Source organism: Epinephelus fuscoguttatus, linkage group LG8 (genome assembly GCF_011397635.1).
Source record: "Epinephelus fuscoguttatus linkage group LG8, E.fuscoguttatus.final_Chr_v1".
In the NCBI taxonomy this organism is placed as follows: Eukaryota; Metazoa; Chordata; class Actinopteri; order Perciformes; family Serranidae; genus Epinephelus; species Epinephelus fuscoguttatus.
In genome coordinates this window covers 27198521-27219446 of record NC_064759.1, presented here as the reverse complement: position 1 = coordinate 27219446, position 20926 = coordinate 27198521, and the positions used below count along the sequence as shown (strand labels likewise).

Sequence of the window (20926 nt, the reverse complement as noted above, 5' to 3'; positions counted from 1 at the left end):
CGTTAAATACTGACCTTCTCCAAGATAAAAGGCTGCCATCAGTTTGTAAAAGTGAAAAGTGGTGACAACATTAAATACAACTTAAAAAAAAACTAATAAAATACATGCATATATTCATGCACATGTATGCATACTCAACTACTGTCCTCCTAAAAGAGAGTTTCATTTGAATTTGACTTGCTAGGTGGTGTCATGTTTGCTGTGGTGTATTCTTCCTGCACAGCTGCCTTGGGACCCTACATGCCATTCCCTTGCTTTTCACGCAGAGCATGTTTTTCTGGTCTATGCCTCTCATTTTTGATATATGTCGAGTGCATTGTTTCACTTAAAGCACAAACCTTACCTGTGTGTGTGAGCTCAACGTTAAGAATAAGTTGTACGAACCAATCGGAAGGGCAGCTTAGCTCTGATGGACATTGTGTCTATTTCAAATGTAGCCTATGTTTTACATTTTAGGAGTAGGTCTGCACTGACTTGGCCAAGCTGCAGAGCAGACTCAGAGAAGGAAAAATGCAAAAGCATCTGCGTTTTCATCAACTCAAACCTGAATATTTTCCCAAAATCATAATATTATTGGATAGACATGTTATTGTCTTTATATACATTCACACATCTGTAAGCTTTCCGAATTAGCATTACAGCTGACATATACAATTATAGAAATCCCACCAGTTGTATTGTAAACAGAATATAAAGTCTAAATGTCAATGTTTCTTTACCAATAAAGGTTTACACTCAGTGGTGGAACATAACTTAATGCATTTAATCAAGTACTTTACATAAGTATATTTCTGATGTGTGTGCAACTTTATGCCTTGGCACGTTGTACTTTTTACTTCACTGCATTTATTTGACAGCTATAGGTCAAACTGTGCATGCAAAATATGTGATCACCTTAAAAAAATCTGTGTTTTCTACATTACAACACAACAGTATGTAACTGCTTAAAATAATGTTTGGGCAGCCACAAGATTAAAATGCTGTGAACACATAAATGCATACTGTATATAATGATAATGAAATACAATAATGTACTGCGCTGGAAAGGGACTATTCTGCTTAAGCGTTCTTTCACTTTTGGTCCCTTTGGCTGTTATGTATTTCACTTAAATCAAATTATAAATGGAGTACTTGTAATGGAGTGCCACCAACCATCACTGACACCCACGTTGCAGGAGTGTGTAGAAACACCCCAATTTACATTGGGGTATTTCTACTTTTACTTGAGTAAAGGATTTTAATACTTCTTCCACCACTGCTTACATTACAGGTCTAAAAGTTTTTCCTCAGGCCATACAGCACATGGCATATTGCTATCACAGTAACCCAATGAAAATTAGGTTGAAATGTAGCGCTGTATACCCTGTACAGTAAAAAGATTGTGAATCAGTACTTTCAGCATTATGTCAAGGACTGAACACAAATGACAAACAGTCGACTACATACATCAGGGTGCATGGGAGAAAGAACTCAATGTAGAAATTTCAGACAAAAATTGGTATAGTATGTGGAAGATACACCATTGAACCACTAATTCACAAACCTGGAGGAAATTATCACGGGAAAATCTGATTTGTTTCTTTATTACACCAAAACTGAAAAGTAGGCATCTCCATAGTTGCCAGAAGTATTGGTGAGCATGGGTCTTTTGGTGTCGATAACTCTCATATTTTTTGGAAATGTTAGAGAATAACTGTATTTTGGGAAATGGTATATGTAAAGAGCTTAAGCACATAGTAGGATATGAGGTTCCTAACAGTTGTTTGTTTTCTGAAGAAAATGTCATTGCCAGTGACAGATATTTGATCAAAATATTGCTAGCAGCAAGCATGAAAGCTAACACTAGGAACTCAGCTAAAGGCATACCACCAACAAAGGACCAGTAGCCAACAACTGTGGAAAAATCTTTTTAATGGAGAAATTGACGCATACTGAGACTACAAGAAGCAGTGAAAGAAAGAAAATGGAAAAATTGACTCTACAATACTCAAAAAGATGACACTGGACTGGAAACAATTAATAAATACATTAATCCTTAAGGCTGTAAAAATGTATATTTATTCAGACAGTTTCTGTTTTATTAGCTTGTTATTTGTAACATGTCAATGTCACAAAAATTGTTTTAATAAAGATTTAATTGGGGAAAAATGTGAATCATGGTGTTAAAATGATATACAGGCTGAAGAGACATCCATTAAGCTTTAGGGTATTATAAGCTCCAACATGTAGCTGATCCTGACCTCTGACCTCACCAGTGAGTGGTGCAAGAGGGGAGAATTTTCACTAGTACGAATATATTAAATGCTGCATTAATTGTGTAATATTAGGAAAAACAAGCATTCTGAGGTGAATTTACAGCAGGTACCTCACTAAAAAATACTTTTAAAATGCGCTTATCTTACCTGAGAGCTACTTACAAACCTTGACATATGGGCATTGTATGACTCGCAGTAATACTTGCACAATAATTAAAAATCTATTGCCATGACAAACCTGCAAGCCATGCAATGGTCTCTCAGGAAAGACCACCCAGTCCTTTCACAGATTACCTTCCTTCACACACTCTGCAACTGTGTTCTCTAATCATCCATTCTCATTCACAAAATGAAAAATTCTCTAACACTAAATTTAGTTGGACACAAATGTTACCACAGAGCACCAAACTTAATTGCTTCAGTCTTTGAATTACCAGATTCAAACACTCTCTGCTCATATTTTCTTGATCTGGTTGAGTGAGTTTTTCTTCGTTACCAAGACCCTCTGACAAAACACTCATCTCGTCTCACTGTCATCTCATGTTGCGTCAAGTTTGAATGATAGCCTGAGTAGCACCGGAAGTAAAATGAACGGCTTTCAGATATTTAAAAAATATAATATCCTAGTTAACAGTACTAGGGGCAAATGTCTCTTTTAAAACAATATTCACTTACAGTGCGGTGTATTTTTTAAGACAAAATCACAATATACACTGCTGCTTTAAAAAAGACGGTCGAAATCAAAATTTGTGTGAGAATTATTTAATTAAACGTCACCTTTTATAGTGGAAGTTTTACGAGTACATTGTAGGCGGCAGTAAGTCTATAAAACACATTTCTAATTACAGACAGTACTTATCGTAATGTGCTTTCTGTTTTAGTACAATAGTATAGGAGCTAATTTTGCAAGTCCTTCAACGAGGCTTTTATTCTGGAAGCATTAACCGGAAACGCTATTTATATTCTTCCTGTCGGTGTTTAGCTTGACCGGTACTGAGCCTGAGGAGGAGGGTGAGCTGCTGAGAGTGCCCTGCCTGGTTTGACACACCGTGAGTGGACCGGCTTGACTTGTCACTGGGCCTTGCGGGCAAACAATGTCTTTCTCTCACCGAAAATAGTAAGGAATTAAAAAAACGAGGGGAAAGACAACCGCGGACACCGAGGCGTCGCGACAGAAAAACCACGTAGGATGGGCGAACGGGCGGACATTACGTTTAAAACCACTGGAACCAAGTGGCTGCTGCCCGTCAGTGAATACTTGGGCTTTCCCCTTGATCAGGTAGGAGGATCAGTCTGAGTGTCACAACCCAGTGGGAATTTCTCAAGCTATTTTGTCGTATGAATATCACTCTGTGTCATGACTGTATAGTTTGTCAATTAACAGTTTGCCACTTGTTAAAGAGACTTGCAGTCACTGACCAACAGTTACCAACACTCACATTGCAGTTCATGACTTTAACAGTGTAGATTAAAGGCTGTCAGTGTTTATGTCTCTCCAAAATGACATTTAAGAGCTTAAAGCTTGCATGCCAAAGTTTAAAAATTAGGCTTAACATTTAAGGTCAACTCATATCACAGCAAAACTATTTACAGAATTGATATAATGCCACTGAGGATGAAGACACAAGTGGGAAAAAATCCCTGTAACACTGCATTGTGCTGTCACAGTGTGTCCCTACAGGATTAAAAGGAGCTGTTTATTGACACTCATCCTGATCTCTATCTCCCACACAGGTGAATTTTTTGGCGTGCCAGCTCTTCGCCCTGGGTGCTGCCTTCTGGTTTCGTCTCTACCTCAGTCCAAGCCATGCCAATCCCCTGGTCAGGCATGCTGTGGCCGCTCTTCTCGGCATTGCCTTTCTCATCTTCTGCTTTGGATGGTACTGTATGATACTGTCCGTTCACACAGTGCTCCATTCAGGTTCTCTAATATGATGTGGCACCTCTTCATTTTGTCAATAATAGTCCTTGATTGGCAGCATATTTCGAGTGGAAAATATGTGGTAGTCAGCCACTGAGTTCTCACTGTGTACTAACTGTCCACCTTTAGGGGAAATAGACAGGGCTGATATCCAGTGTGCAGGGCCGCAGGCTTATAATTATAGGAGGACAATGATGCCTTAGATAGTAAGGGTGAACACTGAGCAGAGGAGTGTCTACATGTCCTTAAAAGACTGACAGTAAGGCCTAAGAAGTCATTAAATAGTCTTAAATTTTAATTTGTGAGGTCTTAACTACAACAAACATTTGTTCTTATTTCATTTATCCATTTTAATTTCTTTTGAACTGTAATACTGTCATTTTACTTCATACTTGCACTTAGATTTTGGCAAAATGTAGATTACTTTAACTCACTCTAACAATCATATTCCTATATAACACTTACCTCTACACAAAAGTTTCAATCAAAATGTCTAGGAAGTGTCTCGGAAACATGTCTAGGCTGCACTAACACACACTGCATCATATCACAGACACAAAGCCCACTTTGATTATAAGTAAAGAACACTGTATCATTGAAATAATGGTAAAGATGCACATTTTCTGACCGTGTGTGTGTCTGCAGGTACTCAGCTCACATCCTGACAGTGGTGGTTGCAAGCTACGTGATCATCATCAAAGCTGACATCAACAATGTGCACAGGTGAGTGTTGGCCTACGCACTTCAAGGGGAAATTCACATACAAGTCTGTGATGAAGCTAGATTATGGAGACAAAATGTTACAGCACTGCAATGTGGTGAAGGTTGTGACTTTTAAACATCAAAATAATGTAAATTTAAGTTCATCTTTAGTGTCCTGTAAGGTTGCCATAGGTGTTTTGCTCTTTGTAATAGTTTGGTTGCCTGGTTGGTTTCGTCATAGACATGTGTTCTGTTGCTGCAAGTTTTGCGTCCAGACCAGACTGACTTGTCTCCCTGAAATCATGTTGACAGGTGGATGACAGAACTGCTACAACAGCACCATCTTATTCTAACAATACTTGTGCAATCACTGTTACTTTTATTTTCAGGTAAAACTTGTCAGGCAAGATCAGGCTGGAGACTCTTTTATGTCATAGGTGTGTGTCTGGTGATGTGGGTAAATAGCTCGGTCTAGATAATCATCATTGTATTGTTAATTAATTTGTTGTTGTAAGGTGGGTTTTGACATTTAAGTCTTAAAAGCAATGATTTGTTGTTCCTCACATCTTGGAATTTACCCATTCATGCAGTCCCTCCCACACATTTCAACACAGACTGCAATGCAATACACCCTGCCTCATTATCTTCCTGTTAAAATGTGGCCTGGACTAAAATACAGTTGCTGAAGGAAACTAATGTGAAACACGTCAGATAAAAAGCAGCCAGACGTGCCAGCCAGACCAGTCTGTTTGGAGATAGCCAGACTGTGTTTGTGTGTATTTTTAATTTCTCTCTTTGTGGTGATGTTTATCGTGTAGCTTTGTGAGTGCACATATGTTTCTTTTTGTTTGGTTGTGTGTGTGTGTGTGTGTGTGTGTGTTGGCCTGAAATAACCTGGCTCAAGTGTGTCGTGGTATTTTCTTTTTATGAACAGAGCAACAGAAACAGGGTTGGTTAGGTTGCCCCGTCAGGTTGCCCTGGTATTCACACGTGTAAAGGGATTGCCCGCAGGGAGAGGGAGATAAAACTGGTATTGTTCTTCACACGTGGAAACAAAGCACAGTGTAAACTGTGTCTCAGGTTAAACATATATGCCACAATACACACATCTTCATAACTGGCACAAGGTGAAATGAAGTATTTCTGAATGAATCACCTCAGTTCACTCCAGTGCAAGTAATCTTTCTGACGTGTTTTAATGTCAATATTTGTTAGGAATTTGTTTCTTTTTGATGACTTCAGGTAATCTGAGCTTGAACCAGATGTTGAATACTAACTGTGGCAATTTTATGATAGAATAGGTCAGTCAGTTTATGCTGCATGTTGTCACTTACATATTTTTAAAGTCACCAATTTCACTGCCAACAAAGAAATGATTAATTCTGAACCATTTCCAATTTGCAACTGCACACCAGAAAACTTTGCAGCAAATAATAAGAAAAAGTATGTTTTGACGGAGACATTTTTTAAGGAAAATTGAAGACACTTTTGAAAAGTGTTCAATTCTTAGTATCCTACTATGGAAAACTAAAGTTACTTTATTACATACAGTAGACATTCATGAACTGAGATTCTCTAAATTTTCCCTGGAGTATCTCCTGTCCTGCATGTTTTAGATCTTTTCACTGCACCAGCACAGCTAATTCAAATTCAAATGATCAACTTGTCATGAACTCCTGATGCTGCTTGCTAACAAGCTGAATCAGCTGTGTTGAAGCAGAGAGAGATCTAAAGCATGCAGGACAAGAGGTGCAGTCATTCTAGATGTTACAAAGTCTCTGAGGTGATGTGAACGGCATGAAAATGAGCAACAGGTTGTAAAACAACCATGAAATGCTGTGAAACAAGCACAAACGCAAAGCAGTGTATTTTGAGGCTGCGACAATGCGATTATTTGCATTGTTGAGTAATCTGTCGATCATTTTCTTGATCAATCAATAAGTTATTTGGTCCATAAAATGTCAGAAAATGGAGACAAATTTCGATTAGTGTTTCCTGAAGCCCCAAAATAATGCCTTGAAATGACCTGTTTTGTTCATAATCCAAAGATATTCAGTTTATCGTCATAGAAGAGTGGGAAAAGCAGAAACATTCACTTTTAAGAGGCTGAAGTCAGAATTTTTACTTTTTTTTCTATTTAATTAATCAATTATCAAATTAGTTGGTGATTAATTAATAAGCTGTTTATTTATACATATACAGTACAGGCCAAAAGTTTGGACACACCTTCTCATTCAATGCGTTTTCTTTATTTTCATGACTATTTACATTGTAGATTCTCACTGAAGGCATCAAAACTATGAATGAACACATGTGGAGTTATGTACTTAACAAAAAGGTGAAATAACTGAAAACATGTTTTATATTCTAGTTTCTTCAAAATAGCCACCCTTTGCTCTGATTACTGCTTTGCACACTCTTGGCATTCTCTCCATGAGCTTCAAGAGGTAGTCACCTGAAATGGTTTTCCAACAGTCTTGAAGGAGTTCCCAGAGGTGTTTAGCACTTGTTGGCCCCTTTGCCTTCTCTCTGCGGTCCAGCTCACCCCAAACCATCTCGATTGGGTTCAGGTCCGGTGACTGTGGAGGCCAGGTCATCTGCCGCAGCACTCCATCACTCTCCTTCTTGGTCAAATAGCCCTTACACAGCCTGGAGGTGTGTTTGGGGTCATTGTCCTGTTGAAAAATAAATGATCGTCCAACTAAACGCAAACCGGATGGGATGGCATGTCGCTGCAGGATGCTGTGTTAGCCATGCTGGTTCAGTGTGCCTTCAATTTTGAATAAATCCCCAACAGTGTCACCAGCAAAACTCCCCACACCATCACACCTCCTCCTCCATGCTTCACAGTGGGAACCAGGCATGTGGAATCCATCCGTTCACCTTTTCTGCGTCTCACAAAGACACGGCGGTTGGAACCAAAGATCTCAAATTTGGACTCATCAGACCAAAGCACAGATTTCCACTGGTCTAATGTCCATTCCTTGTGTTTCTTGGCCCAAACAAATCTCTTCTGCTTGTTGCCTCTCCTTAGCAGTGGTTTCCTAGCAGCTATTTGACCATGAAGGCCTGATTCGTGCAGTCTCCTCTTAACAGTTGTTCTAGAGATGGGTCTGCTGCTAGAACTCTGTGTGGCATTCATCTGGTCTCTGATCTGAGCTGCTGTTAACTTGCGATTTCTGAGGCTGGTGACTCGGATGAACTTATCCTCAGAAGCAGAGGTGACTCTTGGTCTTCCTTTCCTGGATCAGTCCTCATGTGTGCCAGTTTCGTTGTAGCGCTTGATGGTTTTTGCGACTCCACTTGGGGACACATTTAAAGTTTTTGCAATTTTCCGGACTGACTGACCTTCATTTCTTAAAGTAATGATGGCCACTCGTTTTTCTTTAGTTAGCTGATAGGTTCTTGCCATAATATGAATTTTAACAGTTGTCCAATAGGGCTGTCGGCTGTGTATTAACCTGACTTCTGCACAACACAACTGATGGTCCCAACCCCATTGATAAAGCAAGAAATTCCACTAATTAACCCTGATAAGGCACACCTGTGAAGTGGAAACCATTTCAGGTGACTACCTCTTGAAGCTCATGGAGAGAATGCCAAGAGTGTGCAAAGCAGTAATCAGAGCAAAGGGTGGCTATTTTGAAGAAACTAGAATATAAAACATGTTTTCAGTTATTTCACCTTTTTAAGTACATAACTCCACATGTGTTCATTCATAGTTTTGATGCCTTCAGTGAGAATCTACAATGTAAATAGTCATGAAAATAAAGAAAACGCATTGAATGAGAAGGTGTGTCCAAACTTTTGGCCTGTACTGTATATAAATTTATAATAAACTAAGACATTAAAAGCTTGTAATAGTTGATCGAGAGATGGCAGCCCTTCTTTCTTTGTAATATTTACAGGCAGTGCATTACTAAAATATCTTGACTGTGTTATATTCGATTTGTTTTCTTCATTCCTCCATACACAGGTACTCCATGGTGACTGCTATGGGCTACTTGACAGTGTGCCAAGTGAGCAGAGTCTTCATTTTTAACTATGGAGTCCTGTCCACTGACTTCTCTGGGTAAGGAAAAAACGCAATCTGTCGTCTCACCTCTTTCCCTCTCTCTCTTCGCCACACCTTCTCGGTGACAGCATATTAGTCATTTCAGTTTTAAAGCAGTTGTGATGTGTTATCAGTTAACGTTTCCAAACAGTGTTGTTCCTGCTTAGATATTTGCCAGCGCCAAGGCCTTGTGTAAATACAACACCGCTGATTAAAAAGCAGCAGTGTGGATTGTTCACAGTTGACATTGTCCTGTCCAGGTAGAGCTGAGGTACTGACTCCTGGCAACTGTGACTTTGTTGTGTTTGAAACTAGGCAAGGAGTGGGCGGTTTCCTCTTTAGTGTGTAGTATTCGTTATTTGAAGCGTTTCTTTTCATTGAAATCTATATTTGTATTCTATGAGGATCGTAAAGAAGACATGGGATTTCCTAGCCCTATTATTTCATAAATGAAAGACTACTGCATTCCAAAGCTACTTTCACACTGATGGCATGCAGTTGTTAATGATAAAGAGGGTTATAACTATGTTAGCATACTGGTTAGCCTTATTGTGGAGCACATCTCTTGCAGAGAGCCGGGCCCCCCTGGATTCACAAAACCATAATGAATACTTAACTAAACATGGAGTTGGAAATAAGTTTGTTTTGTCAGGATAATATGAGGTGGCACCAGTTGTTCTACAGGGAAGGTTCACACCAGATAAAGCAGGTAATAGTGTTATCTGTGTGCAGTTGTTCTTTAAAAGGTGACGGTTGACTTTGCTGGCTCCTGTATTCAGCAACTTTTTTTGCCCAGTTCTGGTGTGCATGAATTTGCTGGCAGCCTCACTTGCACTCCGCGTGACATTGGTGATGATCAGCCAGGCCTGTGAGTCAGCCTCGGTTAGGGTCAGATATTGAATTAGAGGTGCAGCTTCTTTAAGCTCTCAGATGGGACAGATGTGTCTTTTGTGAATCACAAAGATGGTGTCCGTATATATAGGGACTGAATGCAGTAATTAAAGGTTCTATGACTCAGTGGGCTTTTTCTTTTTGCTAGTATAACACCAGTGATTTACTCTGGTAATTTGCAGTGTTCTACTTTTGTGTTGTCCTCACTAACACCTCTATATGTTTTAGCTTGTCTCTGAAGTCTGCTCGCTATCCTCCCGTTTGTCATCAAGCATTTCCATAAGCTGATCTTTTCCGAATTTGTGCAAGCCAGCGGAACTGAAATCGAACCGGGTCAAAAAAAAAAAATCTTGCGTACAGTGCCAACTCTAGAGTCTACATGGAAAAACAGTCTGCCGGCTACAGCGGTGGAGAGTCGCACACACTGGCTGGCACCCTGAAAATGTTTCTCTAAAGCCAACTGCCGGCTCTCATTGAGCTGGCACTGCCAGCCGCTCAGTCCCTCTCTGCCTCGGTTTTCCATGCTGTCCGCACAATGCAGCCCACTCACACACAGGAACCAGTGTGTGCGAGTGTGTGTGTGTGAGAGAGATGTTGGTTATGTGTGCCTTTGTGCACACATACTCACATTCTTGGGACAGAGAGGTCTCTATCTGTGAATGAAACTAAGAGAGGGGGTGTCAAAGTAGTGTGTTCGGACTTACTGTACAGGACCTTAATGCCTGCTACTGTCCCCTCACTGGCAGAACTTTTTGGTATCCATAAATGGCTGACTGAGACAGAAATTGTAAAAAAGAAAACAACACATACATGAGTTATTGCACACATAATGTATGTTCACACAGTCTCTCGGTTTACATTGTAATCCTGTGTATTGTATTGCTCTGGATGACAGTATCTGAAGTAGTAATGTTAAAAGTGCAAGCGTTTTTTTTGTTTGTTTGTTTGTTTTTGCATTGCAAATAAGTGTTGAAAAACTTAGTGTTTGATGGATTAAATCTTCTTACTAGCAACATTCTGTTGGTTTAATCAGTTAGCTTGACATGATGGCTGTTAGTCTGTGCTGGTTTCAAAGACAGAGAGCGATTAAGTGAAACTTTAAAGAGTTGAATGGATTGCATTGGATTAATAAGTGACCTCATTTGACACCGCAGGAAAAGAATGAAGTGATTCACAGGGGAAAATAAATTCTGCAGCCTCAGACAGATGCTCAGTAGGCGGCTGCTTTGGGCGTGCTTTGTTTCAAGTCAGTCATGTAATAAACGGCCAGAAAGTGCTCTCTTCCACTGAAACCTCCTGCTGCTGATCAGACAAACACACTGCGTCTGACTTTTAAGATGTTAAAAAACACGTGCTCTGTATCAGACACTTTGACAGCATCTATCAGGCTGGCTTTGTGAGGCTAAACACACCAGATCGCTACACATTTCCTCACTGTTAATCAACTTTATTATGTATTAAATTCCGTGGCACAGAATTACGAAACTTTATGTATTCCTTAAAAATGGTTTCTTAGGCACATATATTTATTTATTTTTTTTTTTACCTAAGTCGCTGTCTTTTAACAATGGTTACTATTTATTTTGTCTACCCAGGCCTCTGATGATCGTTACCCAGAAGATCACCACACTGGCTTTCCAGCTCCACGATGGTATGTCAGAAAAGAAACATGCACACACACACACAGACACACTCAACTGCACACATGTATTGGCAAACCTTTAATAGTGGAAGCAACATGTTCTCACGATTACTTAAATTGATGTGGCATAATAGGAAAATTACAAGTGTTGCTGATGACAGTAATGATGACTCCATCTTTTTTCGAATAAAGTGTGAACCATGACGGTGTTACAATGAGCCAGCATGTGCAATACCAGGATCCTGAACTGGAAGCAGCTGTTATTTGGTTGAACGTGGCAAAATAAAAGTCTCCAAACGGGTTACTGATGATGTCATGCCTTGTTTTTCAGGTATGTGTAAGAAATCTGAACAGCTGACCCCGGAGCAGAGGGCTCTGGCTATAAAGTAAGTTCTTACTGTGGTAAATTCTCATGACTTCAGGCTTTTTAATAGGAATATGTTGCAGTGTGACAAATCAGAGGATAAACATTTTGGAAGTCAGAGCACTCTGTCCTGTGAATAATGGTCATCTTCTCTTTCCCTGTTTGATTCAGCTGATTGTCTTTTAAACCTGACTTTTGAGATGTACATAGTTGTGTAGGATTGATAATATCTGGGCCCCATGTCAAAGTGTATATGCGCAGAAGGTTGCATCTGATTTAACACCTTTTTTTTAAGGAATAAATAATTGTTTCTTTTCCTTTAGCCACGAAGGACAATGACAACGAGATGCAATCATGGTGAATAGCTTGTTCATGTAAAAAGCATGCTGAGAACTTAAAGGATAGGCATCAATTTGCATGGAAAATGTGACATTTTTATGCATGTGAATTGATATAAACCACAGTCTTCAGGTTACTATGCATGCCATTTTAGAGTGAGTTTTTAAAAGGTGTCCAAAAAAACAATCACAACATAAAGGGTTACCCTTGTATGATGACTCTAAAGCTCTAAAATCAGTGATTGTCTGATGTTTGTCAGCATACTTTGGGATTCCCGTGTTACCTGTAGGTTTGAATATGACTCTCTTATTCAGATTTTACTTTTTATTTCTCGTTATACTGTGAACATTATATACAAGCTCTGATGCATGTGTAAACAGCAATGTAGACTGAAGCTCATCAGGTCAAAACCTTTTCCTCTGGAATTAGTAAGCTTATTAAAAAGCAGATTTCTTTATGATTTCCTGGTTCTTGATTATTCGAAACAGAGTACAATTCATAACCAGTTCTTGATAGCCAATTCTAGCTCCTTAAAATGCTGCTGTAATCTGAGAGTCAGAGGAACTTAATTAAAAGCTGATTTACAATATGGGATAGTCTCAGTGTAAAATGTTTGTAAGGCACTTTTTGTCATTCACAAAATGTTCACTTTTATGTAACATTCCATCTGCCAAACAACAATACAAGTTAAAAGAATGCCTTTTAAGTGTTATTTTGAAAATAAAATGCCATGCTTTTCTCACATTTTCACTCCACTTTGATGAAAATATCCTGTCTCAAGTGGTCACTGATACATTGAAAATAAATGGGCTCTCCGTATTCAGTTATTTCTCCTTTTGTTCCCTCTGCAGTGTGAGGCCGTCTCTCATCGAGTACCTGAGCTACAATCTGAATTTCATGAGCGTCCTGGTTGGACCGTGCAGTAACTATACAGAGTACATAGACTTCATAGAAGGCAGACACATCAGCAGGCGTCTCAGACACCACTCGGGGACGTGTAATGGGCAGAACGGCTATGATAAAATACCAGACCCATCACCTCTGGTAAGCTCATGAGTGCATATCTGATTGCAGCTCCCTCTTCTGATTTAACTTAACGCCACAGCATAATCAGGGACCATAGTAGGGGTGGTTAAATCTGTCTTTTCCCAGTTTCATTTTTGTATTTGCTGAGAAATTTCCAGTTGTATCAAGAGTCTGATTCTTCAGTTTCTGCACCTCGTCCTACTGCTTACATTGTTTCAGTCCTGATCATAAATATGACTCATTTCCTCTTAACTCAACTGGACCTGATGTTGGAGCGACTGAAATAGTCATCATGTCCATTTGTATGTTCGGTGGTCTGGGGTTTTCCATTTTCCGTTTTCTCTGCAGAACGCTGTCTGCCGAAAATTGCTGATCTGCAGTGGATGCATGCTGTTTTTCCTCACTGTGACTCGGTCCCTGCCGATAACGTACAACGTGGACCCTCACTTTGTCGGCCACGCCCCCTTCCTCACAAGGCTCAGCTACGCTTTCTTCTCCATACAAGCGGCAAGGCCCAAATTCTACTTCGCCTGGACACTAGGTGAGCTTTGTGTGAGGTGGGAATATGATGGGCAGATGAGCTACATTGTTAATGCCATGGAAGCTATGTGATTTTATTTTTTTTCCTCTGTCCTGTCAGCTGATGCAGTCAATAACGCTGCAGGTTATGGTTTCTTGGGGATGGATGAAAATGGAAAGCCATCGTGGGACCTCATCAGCAACCTCAACATCTTGGGGATTGAGGTATCCTTAATGTTTCACATGATTTAAATGACAGAAGATAGTCTCTCTACACTATGTTAAGCTTTATGCATATTCAGGTTGGTAAAAGTCCAGGAATAACTTAATTTATTGATCTTTTTTCAGACTGCAACCAGCTTCAAGACATTCATAGACAACTGGAATATTCGAACAGGAATTTGGCTCAAAACGTAAGTGAACTTAACTTCGGATGTACGCAGCCAGAAAACATTTATTCAGCTTTCCATTTCACCGACTCTTTTGAATATATTTGATTCTTTTCATCTCCTCAGGGTGTGTTATGACCGAGCGCCCAAGCACAGGTTGGCGTTGACCTTTATCCTGTCTGCCTTGTGGCATGGTGTGTATCCAGGGTACTATTTCACCTTCATCACAGCCATCCCCATCACCATGGCAGCACGAGCTGTGAGTACTTTACCTCCTCTGGAAATTCAAACTAATACTCCAGCATACACAGTACAGGGAAAATGAACTGTCTAAAACAGGGCAGTCAGTATGAATTCCTAATGTAATTTCAACTTGAAACTTTTGTTAGCTTTTGGTTTAAAGCGGTAGAAATAATACACATGTGGCCGTTTCTCTCTGTCCTGTGTGATAAAGTCAGTTGAGCAGCTTCATCTGAGTTATCAGATAAAAACCATGAAGTACATCTCAATGAACCGTTGAAGAAAGTAGATCTTATACCAAAGCCAAAGTGGAATTACATAAACAGCATAGCTTAGATAAATACACCCATCTTTTCACGGGTGTGAAAACAGTTATTTATCCATCTCTGTTGATCTGTCCCTCCCCACCAGGTCCGGAAATCTGTTCGCCACCACATAGTGGGCGTCAGAGCCTTGAAGCTGGGTTACGACATTTTGACTTGGGCAGCCACCCAGCTCGCCATCTGCTACACTGTTATGCCTTTTCTCCTTCTTGCAGTAGAGCCCACTTTGGTTTATTACAGGTATGTAGTGCTCATATTTGGTCTGCTTATCCATTTTCTTGTTGTTTAGTCAAGTACAACAAAAAGGCAGCTCTACTTGATGCTGTGGCGAGGTCGCCATCTTGTTTTCAAGTGTGCATATGGAGAACATGTCTACATACACAGACCTCTGGTTGTGTTTTGTGTAGGATGCATATGTGAGCATGTGCAAGTCCACAGCTAACTTTGATCAAACCCATGAGAAGATTGAAGCAGTGAGACGTATTTATGAGCCATTAGCACCAGTGCATCTGTGTTTTGGTCATCACTGAGCCAATTTTCATCACTCATTTGTTGATTTGAATTAGTATTCTGTTCTTGTTCAGCAGCTTTGAACATTTGTTCTAACTGCTGGCCATGAAATTCAGATTTGTGGGCTTGTAAGTCTGCTGCTGTGACACATGTGCTCAAAAATCCATCCAACAAACTTCGAAAATGTCGTAGTCATAATTTCTTCTGCTGCGGAGTTGAGGTCTAAATAATGAAATATAAAAAGAGTGTTAATTATGGCTGCAACTTTGAATTATTTTTATTATCAGTTAATGTGTCGAGTATTTTCTCAAATAAGTGATAGATTGTTTGTCTATGAAATGTCAGAAAATGATGAGAAATGCCTATCACAAATTCCTAATGACCCAAGGTAGGTCTGGGAATGACTTGTTTTGCCTAACCAACAGTCTAAAACACAAATATATCCAGTTTACAATCATACAAGTTTGAGGAAACCAGAAGAGAAGCTGAAACCAGAGAATTTTGGATTTAAAAATGATTAACTAATCAACTAATCATTGCAGCTTAATATGAATGTATTTGCAGGCGACATAGAGATGGTATATTAAGAGCTATGCCAGCAATTCCCTTTCTGCTGGCTAACATTTAATACAATTGAAGAGTAAAGATGAACCCAGAATTCCTTTATTTTATACGTCAAAATATATTTCAGATTTTTCTTGTCTAACATGATATTTTGTGGCCTGTTCTATTTTGTCACTTTTCCTACTCATCACCCCCTCACGGTACATTAACGACAAAGTTACCAAAGTTCCATCTGTTTTTCCTCTCAGGTCCATGTACTTCCACGTTCACATCATCAGCATTCTGGCTGCGATTGCCCTGCATCGGAAACACAAACCCAGTGAACCCTCCTCCTCCGCCACCACCAAAACGTTTTCCTCCTCCTCCTCCTCCTCCTCCTCCTCCTCCTCCTCGTCTCCGTGCTCAGCCCAGTGCCAGCCTGTTCACTCCAACAACAATGACAAAGTAGACTGAAAATCCCCTCCTCACGATCTTTTACCAGGCTCTCAGTCGAGGAGGTTCTCTGAAAGACGAGTGAATATTCCTAAAGGGCATTCAGCCAACTCAAAATGGGGAAACTTTATTTATTTTTAAGGACAATAAAGACTCGGATGGCACAATGCGATTCAGGACTCGAACCTGTGGCACTGGATGCACATGGGGACAGCTTTACCGCCATATCATAAGATTAAGAACCTGATTCGAAGACAGCGTGTCAAACACAAGCACAGCAGGCAGACTGGGTAGAGAAACTTCAGCCAAGGGAATGTCTTTGGTACCACCAACAGGATGCTGGCCTCCTTCCACTTGCTCCTCCTCCATGCCCATCTCAACACCAGCCTGCCTGCTCCAACAACAATGCAACAGTGTGAAGACAAAAAGGAGGCTCACTTTCTTCCCTGTCCTCGATCCTCGCTGTACTGCCGACTGGTTTGGATCTAGGCCAGCACAGTGGGAGAGCCGCTCATAAACGTTGCACAAATACCAGAACACACACACACACACACACACACGCACACACAAACTTTTGCATAAACACTCGGACACAAATATGCACATACTCGCTCTTAGACACGCTCGTACTTGGTCACACTCTGATGGCGTACAAAGGCTGCTCTTGTGTGGCCACAACAAAAGAGCATACCAAGAGCAAAGAGCGCCCTGGTTTATATATGTGTGTGAGTGTGTGTGTGTGTGTTGTTTAACCCCGTGTTACATCTCACCAACCTCCGCCACTGACCCTGTGTGTGCATATGGACCTTGTCATGAACAACTATGGACTGTGTTAATATTTCTTCCACTGTTAGTTTGTACTGGTTGAGTGAGGCGACACTTGAAAAACCAATTAGACCATGCAGCTCTCAAACTGTCCAGTGAAACTACAACTAATGAAGTCTTTTAAGGCAGGGCGGCAGCTCCTACAGGTGAGGAGACTTGACCATTCTGGAAAACAAGTAACCACTTTGTTATAGTCTCTATGGATAATCCTAGACTTTAGCGATACCCCTGTAAACATTAATGGAAAAGCAAATGGTACGAGATTACAGCAGCAAGCTTTTGCTTCCCTTGTTTTGCATTGCACATCGCAACAATGATGAAATGGTGCAACGTGAGCACACATTGATGACAACAGGTGAATGATTTTCAATGATTGAATGATGTTAGTCCACTTTCCTACAAAATCTCTCTTTGTGCTGAAGTAGTAGGGAGTTTAATAGTGTCATAGTTCTTAACGTGTTAGTACTTTACCATGTGAACGGTGCTGGATACCTGTGATCATGACGTAGAGTAAATGAACAAAAAGCTGTGGTAAAACTGAGAGGAAATGCTCCTCAAAGTTTCTCTTTTTGGGAGGCGACCATTGCACACTCACAGAATGGAAAATATGACCAAAAAGAGGAATTTATGAATCAGATGTATTTCCTCTCAGTAGAAGCGTGGTGCTGTTTTCAAGAACACATTTGAAAACTGTAGATTTTACCAGAGCTTATCAGCGGCTGCAGGTTGATATAACAGAGACACCTGCTGGTTGTTTGTACTGTGTGAGCTCTGCTGAATGAAGCAATGAAGGTGAGCCCATTCGGACAGACTGAAACTGCCACGCTGCAGCAGCTCCCAATGCAACTTCATACCAGCCATGAGCAGAAAGCATATTGTTTCCACTGATATCACAATTTCTTTTCTTCACAAGCTTTTACTTTTGCACAATCTGAAGGTGGTGCTCATGATTAGACGTGAGCTGAGCACAGTGGAAGATACAGTCACATTTTTAAATTATTTATTTGTTATTAATAAGTTATTACCCATGAAAGGTTTGGGGGCATTGGGAGTTTTTAAAGTGGCACAGTGGTTTGGTTATTAATGGTGCTACCTGCTACAGGCTAGTATGTTAGCTTTTAGCTACATTTATGGGTTGAATATACAGAGGTATGCTAACAGTGCTAACAAGTTGCAATGCTTTTTTTTTTCTTTGGTAATTAAACAGTGCCTGGTGAAGAAAAATGAACTTGAAAATGTCAGACTGCCCCTTTAAAGGCAGTATGTGGGCTGCCCAATGAAAATGCAATTTCTTCCTTTGGGTATAGCATGTTAACATCGTGTTTATCTGTTAAATCATGTTGGAGACACAATCTTAATGCATATTATTTCCTGCTTTAGATTTTAATCGGAACTTCTTGTTTGGGGGGGAATTGCCTGTTGTGGCTCAGTTTACATATTGACTCAACCCTCTGATTCTTAAAGAGACGGTTCAACCCCCAGAATACATATTTTTCCTCTTACTTGTCTTGCTCCTTATCAATTTAGATTATTTTGCTGTGACCTATAGTGTGTTGGAGATATTGGCCGTAGAGATGTCTGCCTTCTCTCAAATACAATGGAAGTAGATGGCACTCGGCTTGTGGTGCTCAAAGTGCCAAAAAAAAGCATTTGATATACTTAACAGCAACATCTAACGTTAATCCACAGACCTTGTTGTGAGCAGTTTCTTGTAGGAACTATTTTCTTTATACCGAACTACACCCATCAACTGTATCACTGCACAGAAGGAAGCGTGCCTCTACTGCTAGCTCACCTAGCACCACTGAGCTAGCCAGCGTTACAGCTCAGCCAAGGAGGACGCCATTAATGTTGACATCTCGCGCAGTCAAGAGTCCATGAGTAGATGCACGCTTCCTTCAACAACAAGGTCTGTGGATTATCTTGAGTAACTTTATCCTGATTTCTGGAAAGAGACATTGCTGTCGAGTTTTTCAAATGCATGTTTTTGGCGTTTTGAGTACCACAAGCCGAGCGCCATGTAGTTCCATTATATTGGAGAGAAGGCAGACATCTCTACAACTGATATCTCCAGGCAAAAACAATCTATAGTGATAAACAGGTTAAGGGAAAATATGTATTTTGGATTTTAGGGTGAACTGTCCCTTTTAATACATAAAGAATAGAGTAGAGCATGTTTATACAAAAAAATGAAACAAAATCAAAAACTAGAGAATTCATATCAGGACAGATATTAACATCTATGTCACATCAAAATCAAGGCTCCTAGCTCTGCTGTGACACAGACCCAGCTCACAGACGAGTGTTGACACGAGGGGCAGCACGCATTGACTTAACATTAATTATTCAATAAATACCGCAGGGGAATCATTCAAGATTTGAAAGGAAACAAGGGGGAGGAACTTGCAAATTAAACGATTATCAGTCTCCCCTGGCTAATTTGAACAAACGTCCTTCTGTTTAAATATTTTATATTTTGAGTCATTAAGGAGCAAAGATGTCGATGTTTAATTTTTGTTGATTATTTTAATGTTTAACTGCACATTAGTACCTCTCTTGAACGTAATGACTGCTCTGGGGACTTGCAGTTATTAACACCATGACCTAGAGAACACTCCCAGAGTACGGCTCTGCTATAACATGCAATTGTTTTGTGAGACAAAGCCGTTGTTAACCGATGTGGAGCTAGCTGTAACCTTTAAATGTGTTGTTGCTCTCAATAATATGTTCATGGCACTGTGTGTGTTTGCATGTTGGTAATATGTTTTTAGTGCAGGGACATGAGCGATGCGTGGCACATAAACAGTATGACTGTGTTCTCAGAATGAGCAGCTATTTGACTTAATACTTATAATAAAGATATTTTTTTGTATGTGTTTTTGCAGATCTATGCATGATCAAATATACTGACTGAGTGTGTGTGTTGCTCCATTTTAGTATTGTTTGTATGGAGGAAGGAGTGAGTGGTATAAAAAGATTTGAATAACAAATAAAGCTTCAGTGAAACAAACATAATTTTTGTATGTAATTCTTTAAGCAACTAGTAAAACCTCCAGTTCATATCTGCAGGTGACGGTGAGTCGTATTTGTTTTGCAAGTGTTCACTCCTGACTCTCAGTTACAGCTTCATATCAAATGTTCTCTATGCGACGCCCGTCCCATGCTGTTTAATCTCTGATGATGCTCTCAAAGTTGCTGCCATTCGGTCCCTTGTGTCACCTGTGTGTTCCCCCCTCTGACACAGGTGTATGTGTGTGTGTGTATGTGTGTGCTGTGTTTTGATCCAGCCTGTGCTCTCAGACAACTAATGGCAACCAGGGGGAAGAAGAAAAGGGGACAAAGATGACAACAAGCAACAACAAATATAAATCACTGCAATGCTGGAGTGTATTCCACTTAAGATCCATAGAGAGAACATAACCTGTCGCAGTATGAGACTGATCCTGTCTGTGCAGCAAATAAAATCAAAAACACAATGTGGAGAAATACAGGTGGTTTATGTGTCTTTCAGAAGAGTAACACAACCAACTTAGTTCACAGGTGGACTTATGGAGGGACTAAGTAGTTTTAATGTTTGACTTGTTTGTTTTTTAATTTTTTATTTTGTATATGTAGAGATCAAACATGGAAACCTTGTGACATATTCTATCTATCTATAGCAGGAACAGGCAGATAAATTCGCCCACTCTCGATAGGGTGCCAGGTGGGCCACCGACCATTTTCTTTCTTTTTTTCACAACAGTATCTTTGTTTATTGTTCTTAGAATTAATAAAGACATACGCATACACACATCCAGTGTACGTATATGTGCATCCACAAACAGGCAAAAAGAAAAGGACACTAGAACAAAATCTCAGTATTTAACAGACATGTAATCCACTCCCACCCTCTACCTCAAAAGTACGAATTTAAAGATCATTTTTAAAATA

The 20926-nt window shown here is 40.0% G+C and overlaps 1 protein-coding gene across 1 annotated transcript; it reads left to right on the top strand.

Annotated features, from left to right (window-relative positions):
* Positions 1 to 3248: 3248 nt before the first annotated feature.
* mboat1 (membrane bound O-acyltransferase domain containing 1) lies at positions 3249 to 19986 on the top strand. The gene is made up of 13 exons (XM_049584225.1): positions 3249 to 3534; positions 3990 to 4135; positions 4822 to 4899; positions 8855 to 8950; positions 11419 to 11474; positions 11797 to 11851; positions 13020 to 13212; positions 13543 to 13735; positions 13835 to 13938; positions 14062 to 14126; positions 14229 to 14361; positions 14754 to 14905; positions 15988 to 19986. Exons 1-13 carry the CDS (start codon positions 3445 to 3447, stop codon positions 16190 to 16192), a joined length of 1566 nt encoding a protein of 521 aa, XP_049440182.1. The 5' UTR covers positions 3249 to 3444; the 3' UTR covers positions 16193 to 19986.
* The last annotated feature ends 940 nt before the right edge of the window (positions 19987 to 20926 follow it).